The 13,504-nt window shown below is 38.1% G+C and overlaps 1 protein-coding gene across 1 annotated transcript in view; it reads right to left on the bottom strand.

The window, feature by feature from the left end:
* Positions 1-13,504, bottom strand: part of LRRC9 (leucine rich repeat containing 9) — a 33,282-nt gene extending 19,778 nt beyond the window's left edge. Inside the window, 10 exon segments of the mRNA XM_053979667.1 lie at positions 921-1,026; positions 1,364-1,448; positions 1,641-1,840; positions 2,506-2,561; positions 4,823-4,893; positions 5,466-5,557; positions 5,559-5,576; positions 6,257-6,332; positions 7,734-7,839; positions 13,417-13,504. Coding sequence (XP_053835642.1) covers positions 921-1,026; positions 1,364-1,448; positions 1,641-1,840; positions 2,506-2,561; positions 4,823-4,893; positions 5,466-5,557; positions 5,559-5,576; positions 6,257-6,332; positions 7,734-7,839; positions 13,417-13,504 — 898 coding nt within the window.

Below are 13,504 nucleotides of genomic sequence, written 5' to 3'. Positions count from 1 at the left end.
ACTTGAGAAAAAACCTCCCATACTTCCACCTGATTCTTTAAGATTCCTTAAAGAATTTGTGGTAATCAGTCACCTTAAACAGAGAACCCCCCTAGAAAAGAAGCAGGTTCCCCAGCTTTTCAATTAATTGAAAGTTTTCTTAAAAAGAATGAGCTGTGAAAGCCAAAGTAATTACTGAAGCTGTTAAAAATGTTCTTTCTCAAGAACGGCTATGTGCTAAGATTACTCATCCAAAACCCTTTGGTTTGGCTTTCATCCCTACAAAGCTGATTTATTAATTTCTCCTTGCCAGAACAAAAAGATCCTTGGCTCAAGAGAGAGTGGCATTAAAAGCAAGCAGAATTCTATTTATAAACAACCTCAGATGCAAGCTGTAAGTACAGGAGTACCTGCAGCTCTAACAAACATCCCTGAACAGGGAAAGAAGGCACACCTGAGGTGGACAAGCTTGGAGTATTCAAGCAGAAAACAGTCCTTGAAATGCTGCCAGTCTAAATTTGAATCTCCCCTCAACCGAGCGTCAAGGTTGCTCCTACAAAGGTTATGTAAGTGACTTCCAAAGCTTCCCTACAAGAAAGGATGTGTAGCAACTTAGAATAATCAAATTGCTGTTGTTAGGAGGCAGTTGGATAGCTTGCTTGTTCTTCTATATTTCCTTTTTATAATCAAGACCTTCATATATAGAAAGAAAAGAGAAAGGCAACAAAAAATCAGTCGTTGTGGGCTCAAAGCTTCAGCTGCCACCAAGAGAAGGAAAGGAGAGGGAGTGCTTCCTTTCTTGCCAGCTGTCTCTAAATGGAGCCTGTGGAGCTCTGATGATTCAAAATAGTCCAGATCCTTGTAATAAATTTGTCTTGTTAAAAGTTATTAACTTGGAATCATAAGAAACAGCTTCTAGTTTGAAGTATCTGTAAAAGTTTACCATTGATTATTCAATAAGTCTTCTTCAAAGTGAATTTTTCCCACTGTTTCCAATTATACCAGCGAGAATTGTACTACCCAAATAAAACTTTTCTTCATTTCCACTTTGAAATACTTTAAAATCCTGCCTGGAACAACAGCAACAACAGCAATAACAACAACAATGGACAATTGACATAATTTTGATTTTTTGTAAACTACAAATTCGGAGAAAATGATGATTACAGGAAGGTGTGTTTGTTGTCTGGATTTTTTTATTGCTGTTTTTCCATGTTTTGTGAGTCTCCAAGTGATAGATGATTCCACTGTAACTGATCCTAAAATGTGGATATACTGGTCCCATACCGATCCACAACCCTGAGCCTCATTTTGATGCATGAACTTCCGAGCCTTGCTGGTGTCCAACCCTGGATCTGTGGCATCACTGACACCCTCCACATGCCCCATTAGTGAGGGATTCTCTGTGTGTAGACTTCGTGCTGGCCGTTGGTTTTAGATGAATTTGACTTGGAAGTCCTGAGGCAGAACTGAAAATGACAAGAAAAAGAAGTCATAAAGTTGACATTGGAATTACAGGCAACCCTTCCCCTTCAAGAAACATTAAAAAAACCAAAACCCACAAACTCCCAGCACTTTGCTGGATGTCTGTTGTTTAAAGGCCCAGAAAACTCTCCCAATCTTCCAAGCATTTCTCCAATATGATTATTCACTAAACATACTATCTCAGTTTTCTCTTGCAGAGAGTTATTTTTTCCTCTAGTAGATTCATTTCTTTTTTGTAAGACTGCCGTTTCAAGAATGCATTTTCAGTGGTTTCCTTACCATGAACTGAATTTTCAGTTTCTAGATTATTGCTCCTTAGAGATTTATTATTTCATGTTTCATCCAACATTTGCATCTTGCTCAATTCACATTCCAGCTGATAAAAAGCCCCATTAGGATCCAGGAGCAAAAGTTTACCTTAAAACACAGCAGGAAAATGATCTTGTTTATGTATCTCCAAAAGATAAGCTCTCTATATGTGCACTAAAAAGTATAAAAATTCCATAAAATTCTTCTTAAGACAACTTAGTCCACTCTGCCTATACTTCTCAACGTGAATATCATTTGAAATGTTCAAATATGCAGTTTCTATCTGACAAAGAGATGAGGTGACTGAAGTACATTTCTGCTTCTGCCTGATCCACATATGGCAGGAGCCTGCACCAACAGAGTCCTTGGTCTCTGCACCCTCACTCAGAAAAAAATCTGTTGATTCTTTATCAAAGCACTTTTAGGGGTCCTGTTTGTGTAATCAAGATTTTCTGGTTCTATTTTATGGATATGTGTGCAAAGACTCCTGTTTTGTTGCAGTTCCTTTTAAGAGCCCTTTGGTCAAAGCTTCTACCAGAGGTTTGAGGTATTGGATTCAGTTATGGACCCAGCAGAACTGAAACTAGAAATGAATCCCCTGCAATGCATGAAGAGTTCTAGAAACTTGGTTCTTGATTTTGCTGAAGAATAATAATCAGTGACATCACAAATGTAATAATTATTAATTATTTTCTATTTCCACTCCAAATGTATGGATAGCATTTGGAAGACCTTTTTTTTGTTACAGATGAAGATACACCAAGAAAAAATATTAGATTCTCTAAAACCTGCTTAGAAATGCAGTCATTATTTACATTTCCATTTACAATGAAACAGTCTTAATTTATATTTAAGTGCCCTTTATACTAAAGGCACTGAAAGTTAAAAATAAGTATATGAACAATGTTAAGAATATGATGTGAATTTTCTGTCCTTTTTGACATGACTTCCTCTGTAGGAAGGAGTCTGGAGTACACAAAGATGAGCCCTGGGGAGTTTTGACACAAACTTTGGGATGCTCAGGGTTGTGTACTTTGGATATGACTTCAAATCGTGCAAGTTGGTAGAAAATTTTTATTAGAATGAGAGAAAATGAAACAATTTACATAAATCCTTGATAATAATGAGAATGATCATGATAAAAATGCAAGACTGGTACCACCTTCCTATTTTTCCTTTTTCCAGTGAGTTTAACCTCCTGCAAATTCTGCAGAGTATATAAGTGAATGTTTTAAACAGAACAGTTTTAATCTAATATAGCACTGCAAATGCTGAAGAGCCTGCAGGCTAACAGGCAGATCATTCAAATGTAAAAACAAATTTGACTGGAGTCTAAACAATGTTGGCCTCTGTTGTGAACTATAGCTTTCTTTTGACATGGAAAGAGAGAATGCATTTTGCCAAGAGGGGATTAGCTTGGAAAGCCTCTGTAAATGATACTGTGATGAAAATAAACAGTTTCACAGCTGGGCATGAGGAACCTCGGAGATCATGCCTCGTGTCAGGAGTGCTCATTAGCTTTTGGCTGCAGCCCATGTCTTGGCCTGGGGGAAATCATGAGAACTAAATCACTGATGTCAATCATTTCTCTCCACCATGACACTGCAGTTCCTTGCAGTGAGGTGCCACTTCTGTTTGTAGTGTCCTTGCTTGTGGGAATCAGAAAAATAGAAACTTCTAGAGACACTGAAGAGTTTCATCTGCAGCCTTAGAAGAAGTTTAGATGGATGTAAAAATACAATACGTGGACACTAAGCAGAAAAATCATAAACTTATGTTTCTGTAGTTGTAAGTAAGAATATGCCTTAAGTAAGTGAGAAGATGTATTGATATTGATGTATGGATAAGATGGTTTATAATGTAAGGTTTTATGTAGTTTCTAATGTGCTTGTATAGAGTAAGCTAAGAGTTTACAAGTTATAATGGAAGCATATGTGTATATGTGTGACAGAAGCCCATTAGGCAAAATTATGGGCAGCGCAGCAAAATTAAGTAAAACTAATAAGTTAGAAAAGCAAAATAAAATTTGTAGCATCTATCCATTAGACTGGAAAGTTATATATTGTCATATAACAAAAAACTTGTAACTACTCTTAAGCAATAACCAGCTGCTTACTCTCATAAATCTCACAGCCTCCAGGTGTTTATCTAGAGTTATAAGACTGATGTTCATCTGTTGCCCTGACTTTTAAGTGTTAAGTTTTCTTTTATGGTTCTTTTGAAAGCTTTAAAGTTCTCATAAAACTTCTTTAACCTTCTGATAATGTTTACATATTTCTACTGGAGTTCTCACGCACTGTTCATGTAAATAATGATTGTTTTGCATTCTTCTTTGTGGGAGGAGAGAATTGATGGACTGTTGGTTTGACCAGTGTGGTTGGAGAGGTGGTAATTTCATCCTCCAATCCACTGTCACCTTTAAAATTCTATAAATACCAGATGTTCAAATAAAACTCTCTCTTTTTCTCCTTTAAACTTACCAAGCTTCTGTGTACTCATTTCGTGTCCAGTAATGACATTTATCTAAGTAATACATTGTTCTTAGCCCAAAAGTAGTCCCATTCCTTCATTAATAGAGGAATAATGAGACTTGGTAGTAAAGAGTAATTTCTGGAAACGCTCTGCTCCCTCTACACTTGTGTTCTGTCAGCTCTAATTTCTCAGCCTTCCCTGTCCTTACTTATATGATCCAATTTATCTTTCCCTGTTTTTTTTTTTTTTTTTTTTTTTTTTTTTGGTTTGGTTTTTTTTTTGTTTTTTTTTGGTTTTTTTTTTTTAACAGGTTTGAAGGTTGACAGTGATTTGGTCTCATTCATCTCCTGCTCTGACTGCTTTTGTTTCTGTATCTGTATCTCCCTCTCCCTTTTTCCCCCCATTCTCTCCCAAGGGAAAATGGACGAAGCTGCAGCAATTCCATCTCCCTGTTGGGGTGTGAAGAGCCAGGGAATCCAGAAAGCCACGTGGTCTTCTGCTGGAAAAAGGCATTCACACATTTCTTCTCCCTTTATCTGCCAAATTTCTGATCACAGAGCTCTTGCTGGTTCTGGACCAGCTTCCAATTCAAAGGTTAGCATGGGGGGAAAATAATTTTTAATAGGAGATGATTTGATATATAAGAGCCTAAGAAAAAGACAGGATAAAAGTCCCTTCTGAAAAGGAGCTTATGTCTCCAAGTTATACCAGAATAAAAAAAATTCCAAACACACAAAAAACCCAACAAAAAACCCCAAAACAATACAGAACAAACAAATAAAGCAAAGCAATATGAAACAAAACGAAACAAAACAAAACAAAACAAAACAACAAAAGAAAGCAACAACAGCAGCAACGAAAAACCACATGGCAATCCTTTCACATAATACTGAAATTGAGACAAAAATCTGCACATATAAGAAGAGTAAAAACCCTCTTTTATTAGGAAGAATCTCAGAAAATATTTGAAAATGAATGACTTATGTATATGCAGAAAATTTTGACAGCTAAGCAAATCCAAATAATGTTTCAGCCTTAATTCTTTACATTAAAGTTATAATTTTTCCTTGTTGTTCAACAGTTCTATAAGTTCCCTACTTATTAGACAATTTATATACCATATTATTTAAATACCAACATTAGACCAGTTAGAAGAAAAGAAATCCTATAAAGAACACAAGACTCACCTCCATATTCTTCATCAGGCTTTTTTTTCCAACCAAAAGAGGTTGAACTTTTTTAGAGCTTCCAGATTTTCAATCCTGGAAATTTCATTGCAATAACAATAAATCTTTTGAAAATTTACACATTTTTTGAAGACCATCTATTGTCTATTTTCTCAGAAGAACTATTACTTTGCAGCACTGAAAACAAAATGCCACTTTTTAAATCAGAGTATTAATAACTTGCACGGAAAGTTGTCAGACAGTTCCAAATAATTTGGGATCCCACCCTCTGTGCAGAATTCTGAGAAAGCTTTTCAATCATGGCAACAAAGTAGTAGCAGCTACCAAAATTCAAGATAAATAATTATATGTTTTAAAATAAAGTATTATTTTCATTTAAGTGTCTTTTATTGAACCAATTTCCTGCAGAAGGTTTCAATTTAATTATTTTTTTAAAATGTTGTTTCAAATGAGAGAGAAAAAAATCCAAAAAGAGGTTCTAAATTACAGAACCCTCGAATAAGTAATATTTGATCCATACATAAAATGGGATTTTTCAATACTTAAGTGAAAAAGTGCCAGATCCTGATTGCTTTGAACTGTGCCTTCTTCCCTGAGCAGAGGAAAGGAGTGCCTGTGAAAGAATATAATTATTGTTGTAAGGTGCTGGAAACTGTATAAATTTGTCTGGAAAGGAAACTCATATTTAATTGCCCATTAAACACCAGAGGAATCTGCAGCTCCTTGAGCAACAGGCAGGTCTGAAACCTTTTGAATACTTTATCCAAGGAAAATGTTATATTAAAAATTAAAAAAAAAAAGTTGGAGGAGTATTTTGTGCGTACCAACTTGGGATAACCTGAGAAAACCAATTCTCTTTTTAGTCCCTCTTGATCAACATCCTCATAAGACAATCCATTTCATCTCTACTGGGAATGCAAATATTATTCTATTTATGTCCATGCTGTACAAAATGCATGATGCAGTAGAACGTCTTTGTGCCATTACAGCCAATCAAAGGGAGCTGATTGACATCAAATGTGTCTTTTAAAACCTTCTCTGCACTAAAATCTGCAGTGTTGGCAATTTTGGCTCTTAGTATATAGCAATTAAGTAGCTCTTTTTCTGCTCCCAAAGCACATTTGCAAAGTCTTACAGGACTACTTTATACCATGCCCCAAAATGCACCTTTCATTTAAAATAAAATATTTTATAATTATTTTGAAACATTTTTCTAAAAAATAATTTTCAGCTATTGCATTGCAGAATCTGTATTTCTAATGGAAGTACAATGGGGATGGCAATAAAAGAAATGTGAAATTGGTTGGAATATTCCACTGCCTTTTTAATAAACTTTTTTTTTCTTTCTTAGATTCCAAAGGTTCAGAAAAGAATATAGGAAAAGCTCTTTTGACTGCCTTCATAAGGAAGGGTGAGGAATTGCACTCAGTTATCCTTGGACTCAGTAAGATGTATTTACACAAAGCATAAAGATGAAGTGAAAACAAACCAGAAAGAGCTCATAATCCCCCAGAAACATCAACAAAAGCCCCTCTGCATGTGTGAAAAAAAATCTACCAGAATATAATTGAGAGTGTAAAAACCTCTGCCAGAATGTTTTGAAGTAATCACAGAGCTGCTATGATTAATCTTCAGAATTAACACTTATTAGCAATGAATGGGATTCTTGCAGCAGGTTTTTTTTTTTCCTTTTGCTCCACTTACACGGTGTATTAACCCCACTACACAGAAAACTACACCCTGAATAAACCTTCCAGTGGATCAGGCTGTTCCAAGCCCCATCCAGCCTGGCTTTGGACACTTCCAGAGATGGGGCAGCCACAGCTTCTCTGGGCAACCTGTGCCAGGGCCTCACCACCCTCACAGTAAAGAATTTCTTCCTAATATCCAATATAACCCTGCCCTCTGAGACTTTAAAGCCTTTCCCTCTTGTCCCATCACTCCAAAGCTTTGTCAAAAGTCCCTCTCCAGCTCTCTTGTAGGTCCTTGAGACACTGAAATGTTATTTGAGATCTCCCTGGGGTTGGGTATGATGCTGGCTGGTGGTTGGGAGAGTCTAAATATCTAGATATTTTTATAATATAAGCTATTCTGGCCACCTTCATAAGGAAGGATGAGGGATTGCACCCACTTCTCCTTCTATTGGACTCAGTAAATAACAGAGCAAATAATTCAGACATAACTGTACTCAAAGCCTGTCTCACACTTCTGGACACATCTGCTCTGCATCTTCATTATCATAAACTGAATTTTCAGTTTCCAGATTCTCCCTGCTCATAGATTTATTACTCCATGTTTTACCTGGCATTTGCAGATTGGCCAATTCCTGTTGCTCTCCCTGGAGCCTTCTCCAGGCTGAAGTACTCCAGTTCTTCCAGCCTCTCTCCATGGGAGCAGTGCTCCAGCCCTAATGGGACAGTGGAAATTGGGTTTTTTTGAGCTCCTCAGCCCTGCTTGGCTATCAGTTTGACAGAACCCCTTGGAGACCTTCCCCATCCCTTTGCTGGGCTGCAAATTTGAGCTGCAGTGACATCTCCTCTTGCTCTGTTCGTGTGTAGAGTGGGGCTGATAATCTGGGTTGTGGAATGTCAAAAAAAAGAGGGTAAGGGAGTTTTCCTCTTGGAAAGTTTTCCTCTTTCCTCTGTCCTGTGCCATGGGAGGGTGTCCTGTCCGTGGGGCAGGGGAAATGGAGATTAACTGTGCCAAGCTGCAGGAGTTTACTGAAGCTGAAATCAGGGACAAATGTGAGCCTCAGCTGAAATAGCCCATTGTCAAACAAAAAAAGAAGTGCTCACTGAGCCATTTACACTGGAATAATTTTATCAATGTAAGACTGATTATAATTAAATCACTATTTTTGGGGGGGATTTTTTTTCTCTCATTATTTTGCAGTGAGACCAGCTGCACATTTCCCAGAGGTAAGATTACTTGGCAGAAAATCGGATCCTCACTGAAAGAAATGCCATCAGAGCTGTCTGGTTTGTGAGTATGGAGGTTAAACTTATTGCAAATTGGAAAGATTTCTGTTGGAGTCTTTACGTTAATTTTTAAAAACATTTTTAGTAGAGAGGGAGAAAACTGCTCAAGCAGCTTCTGCCGTTCTGCCAAGGTGGATCTTCTGTCTGCAGCTCGTTGCTGGCGCTGCTTTTTCCTGTCACAAGATGTCCCTCCAAGCCCACAGAAAGCAGAACCTTCCACATTTCTACCTTGCAAAAGATGTTTTTGCTTGATCTTGGACTTTGAATCTATAGATGCCTCATAAAGACAAATATATATATATATATTTACATTTAAATGCACTGCTTCTTTTAGCAGAAGTCTGTAACAAGTCTGTGAGTCCAAATATGTTCTCCTGAATTAAAATATCATGGCAAGTACGTAATGGAACAATTTGAAATTATAACAAGGAGAAGTTAATCATCTGAAAATTGTGCACATTTTCTATTTCAAGGAAAAAGCCTCAAAACAATCATCTACTCTGAGCTTTCTTTAGAGATATTTTTATGTAATTTTGTGTAAGTGTTCCGTTCCCTTTACACCACCTCCTGCCAGAAAGAGGACCTTGTCCAGCAAATTCTTTTCTTTCCTTTCTCCTTGACAGCAATTTACTCCTTTTTTCTTTCCTTTCTCATTGACAAAGAACCTTAGGGACAATCTGCTCTGCAAATTAGTTTTTGCAACAAGGCCACCTGATACCATTTTGTGATCTACTTGGTATTTTTAAACAGTAATTCAATGAACAAGCATTAAAACTGGACATGGCATCCAAATTCAGAGATTCATTGGTACTATCAGCAGCAAATTGGAACTGCTTTTGTTTCTGAGTGTCTGAGGGGATGACTCAGTGTTGGCAGTGAGGAAAGCCAAATGATCTAATTTGGGTAGAGGGATTTCTGCTTGACTGGAAAGAGCTCCTGTCTTACCAGGAGGGAATTATTGTACAAATCAACACCTTGGCCCTTTCTAGGTAACTGAATCATCTCAGAGTGACCAGCTCTGGCAGCCTCAAATCTGAGTGTCTAATATTCTTAATCTCTTTAGCTGCAGCAAACATACAGAGCAGCATTACAACATTAATCAATAACTCAGCTCATTAAAAGCTTGCTAATGTTACTGCTAGATAATCTTGTGGTGGTTTATAAAGCCATTAAAATGTATATTTGCATGTACAGTATTTTTAAAATGTCTGGCAGCAGTTGCTAGGTTTCTCTTTCAATGTAAAGGATTTTAAAACCTATCTCAGACTGAATTAATCACTTTGAGTGTTATCTTTCACCTTCTGCTGTGGCACATTCTGCTCTAATTCTCCTAATGCCTTTTACTATAATTTGAAATAATTTCACAGCAGTGAAAGCAACTGTTTAAGTGCTGATGGTGCTTTGCTGCTGTATATTTACTTTTGGAATTGTCCTTGTACTTTTGCTGACTGCCATGGAAACTTTTGAAACGGATGTTCTCCAGATTCTCATGGATCACTGTGTGTTACAGACATGTGTTTCTGTCTCTGCCTTCTACTGGTGTTGATATTTGATGGTTTCACTGACATTGCTAAAAAGTTATCCTTGCATTTTTTTGTAGAAGGGTCCCCCATCCTTAAAAAAATACTTATTGTGATCTATGTGTGGCTTTTTGTCTGCTTCCGCTTTGTATCACTGGGGTATTTCTGACTGTGGCATTTATTAATCCAAATGCTTCTGGAATCATCTCTGCAAATCAGTGTCTGTTTAGGTGAAATGTCAAATTAAATGGCAAGAAGCAGTCATGATAGAGCTCATGTAAATGTTTAAGAGAGATTCCATTTCAGAAACTGGGCTCTCTGTGCCTTAGTCTTAATAGAACTGTTACCATTTAGCTTTTAGTACCAGGTAAGATATATGAGACAGTTTTTGGATTGGGTGTTTTTTTCCCAACAATTTTAGCAGTAGAAATATCTTGATATGAAATGCAGCTATGTCTTACAAGCGTTTAAAAGAACAGATTTACAGACACTACCTGGGTAATGTCACCCCTTCAGCTGTGACTGGAAGCAGGATAAGCACAGGCAACAGTCAGAAAACTCATTACTTACACTGATGCCTCCATCTAGCAAGGCAGAGTCCTTACTCCCACTGAGGTCGAGAAATTTATTACTGAAACTGATGCTGTGCAGTGGCTAAAACAGAGGCTAGACAAAATTAAGAGAATAAAAGCAGGTGTTTATTGAAGGCCTTCACTAGGGACACCTTGGGCAGTCAAAGCCGCCGAGGGGCTACACCCAAGATGGACAACAGTCACAAGTTTTCCATACAGTTACAAATTTGGTCCATCTACATATCAGGGGTTAATCCTCCAAGTACAGTTTCAGGTAATGAAGTGATTTATTCCAAGTTTGCCCCCCCCCCCCCCCAATTCACTGTTTTTTGCATCTCTCAGGCCTGAGACAATGAGGTGTCCTTGAGTTCCAGGCCTAGAGAGGAATTGTTTTGTCTGAATAAAAGGGGAGAACAGCAGCTGACAGGCTATGGAGTTGTAGAGTTACACACTAAAGCAGTACAGGACCTGAAAAATATAAAAGCTAAATCCTAAGGCATCAAAACAAGACTTTGAGGGTTTGATGCAGGAGTGGTGGTGCACTGAGTGTGCTCACAAGAGTCCCATGAGCCACGGGCACGGGTGTGGTCAGGGGAGGAGAGCAGAGAGCACATGCTTGGTTTTGGCACTGCCAAAAATAGATATTATTTAGGGAGCACTGTGGCAGTATCCCAACCTAGTTACAGCCTCATCTTCAGGATTCAATGGGTTAAAAGTGATTTTTGTCAAGTCTGTCACTTGCCTGCATGGAATGGAGCTGCTTCTCATGTATCTCCAGAAGCACATAGGAAGGCTGAGTTATCTCGGATTATTTTGGGTATAGCTGTTGGGAGTCTGTAAGGAGATTATACCCCAACCAATAAAGCTTCACTAGTGCTTCTAAAAACAATTGGTAAAGCATCACTTGTAGAATGTTTTATTATTGCAGTAACTTCTTCAGCCAGCTCTGGTCTGGGTGTCATGCTCACAGACAGAAATGAGATCAGCACTGATCTATAAATTAGCAGTTGCCTAGTGACTCATGGTCTTGGCATGCTCACTTTATGCAAACAAAAATTATCACTATGCAGTAATGGATGCATGCCAATTTTTTGTTAGGGTCACTGTCCCAGAGCTCACAGCAATTTTTGACAGGGAAATTAGCTTGAAAATGGAAAATGTTGATGGAAGCAGGGAATTGTTCAGAAACCATCAGCTAGGTAGCTACAGAGGAATGTTGTTATAAACAGACTGCAAGGGGAAAAGAACACATACACACACGAATTATGAACCTGAATGTATGAAAATAAGCAGTATAGAATAAAATAGAATTTGCAGGGCACAAGTTAGCTGTATAAGAAATTGACTTAAAAGCATATCTCGAAATGGGGAAAAACAATTTTAATGATTATTGATCAATTTAATAAAGCTATCTAATCATCTTATTGACCATCCAAATGGGAGCATAGGTCCCTGCCAATTAAATCTGCAAATGGTACAGACTTGTTGAGTAGTAAGTAATGAAGTTATGCCCACAAAATTATTTGAATTACCTAACTAAAAGCTGATGGTCCAGCAAATATGCACTTCAATAGAGCTAAAAGCTCTGACACACCAGGTGTGTATGGGCTACAGCTGCACGATGGGTATTCCCAGCTTGGAATGCTTTGGCTCAGAAAAGGGATAAAGGGTCACCCACAGCAAACTGCTTCAGCCTGAGCTTCTGCTTTAGTGCTCTGCTTGAATTAACCAACGTGATCCACGGGTTTATCAAGTAGATGAAGACAGAGAAAAGGCCCAAAGAAGGGATTTTTCTTTGGTGTACAGCACTCACAAAACAGCCCCTGTAATGGTGTGTTCATTTATTTTGCCTGAGACCCAGAAAATGAGGCCACAATTTCAGGTATGAACTGGAAACCAAACCTGATTGTTCACTGCTGACAGACCCTCATTGGTGGATGCTGAAATGAATTGAATAGGAGCTTATAAAAAGCTACAGAAAACTACAGCTGGGAGCAGAGGGCTTTTGAGTGTGACAAGGAAAGGTGCAGCAGTGTCCAGCCACTGCAGCTTTAAGTTGGCCAATGTACTGTAAAATGCATGTGAAGTATTGTGAGCATCAGTGGGGTCGTGCTGTGTCTGTGCTGAATACTCCTACACCCTCAGTCTCAGCAGGATCAGCTTAGAAATCAGCACCTGTGAAACTTCATCCTGGTATTTTCATGGACAGTCTGGAAAAAGAAGTTCAAAGTTATGCTTTTCACTAATTTCAGCTTTATCCTTCCTTGTAAATTATCAATGATATCCAATGCACTAAACCCTTTAAAGATTACATTTTTTATTTTCCAAACCCTATGAATGGTAAAGTAAATAATTTCTCCAAGAGAGGGGTGTGGCATTCACATTCTCTGGACAGAGAGACATAATTCTGTCTCTTAGAAGCACACAGAGAAGAAGAGAAAACAATCTTTGTCTCTGCTCCTTTGTTTCCCCCATGTGGAATGTGGTGTGGAGATTGTTTACCTGCAGTGATTGCTGGGTTGGATTCTGGTGAAGGTTGTTTGGGGTCAGTGACCAGTGGGATCCAGCTGTGGCTCGGGCTCTCAGCAGAGTCACGAGTTTGTGAGTTAGGTAAGTAAGAAGTAAGTATGTAGAATAGGACAGTATCTCTTTAAATAGTATATTAATGTAATATAGTATAGTTTTAATAAAGCTATCCTTCAGCCTTCTGATCTGGAGCAAGACATCATCATTGCTTCCCTGAACCGGGGTCACCTCATTTTTTACTATAGGGGGAAACAAGATTCTCCAAGCTTTCCAAAGAGGATATGCATATACAGAATTTCAGTGTGCTTCTCATCTTAGTGGTGAAGAATATTTCCAATTTTTATAAAGGAAGAAACTGTGCTTGCACCAGTTCTTTGAAAAACGTCACCGTCTTTGTCTCCATCCTTTTTATCTTTCTTTTCATCCAAGGCCTGAACAAGCTTCACTGGAACAAAAGTAAATCTTCCATGGGACAT

Source organism: Vidua macroura, chromosome 6 (assembly GCF_024509145.1).
Source record: "Vidua macroura isolate BioBank_ID:100142 chromosome 6, ASM2450914v1, whole genome shotgun sequence".
Classification (NCBI taxonomy): Eukaryota; Metazoa; Chordata; class Aves; order Passeriformes; family Viduidae; genus Vidua; species Vidua macroura.
Note: the sequence above shows the minus strand (reverse complement) of the source record. Positions and strands in the feature narration are given on the sequence as shown.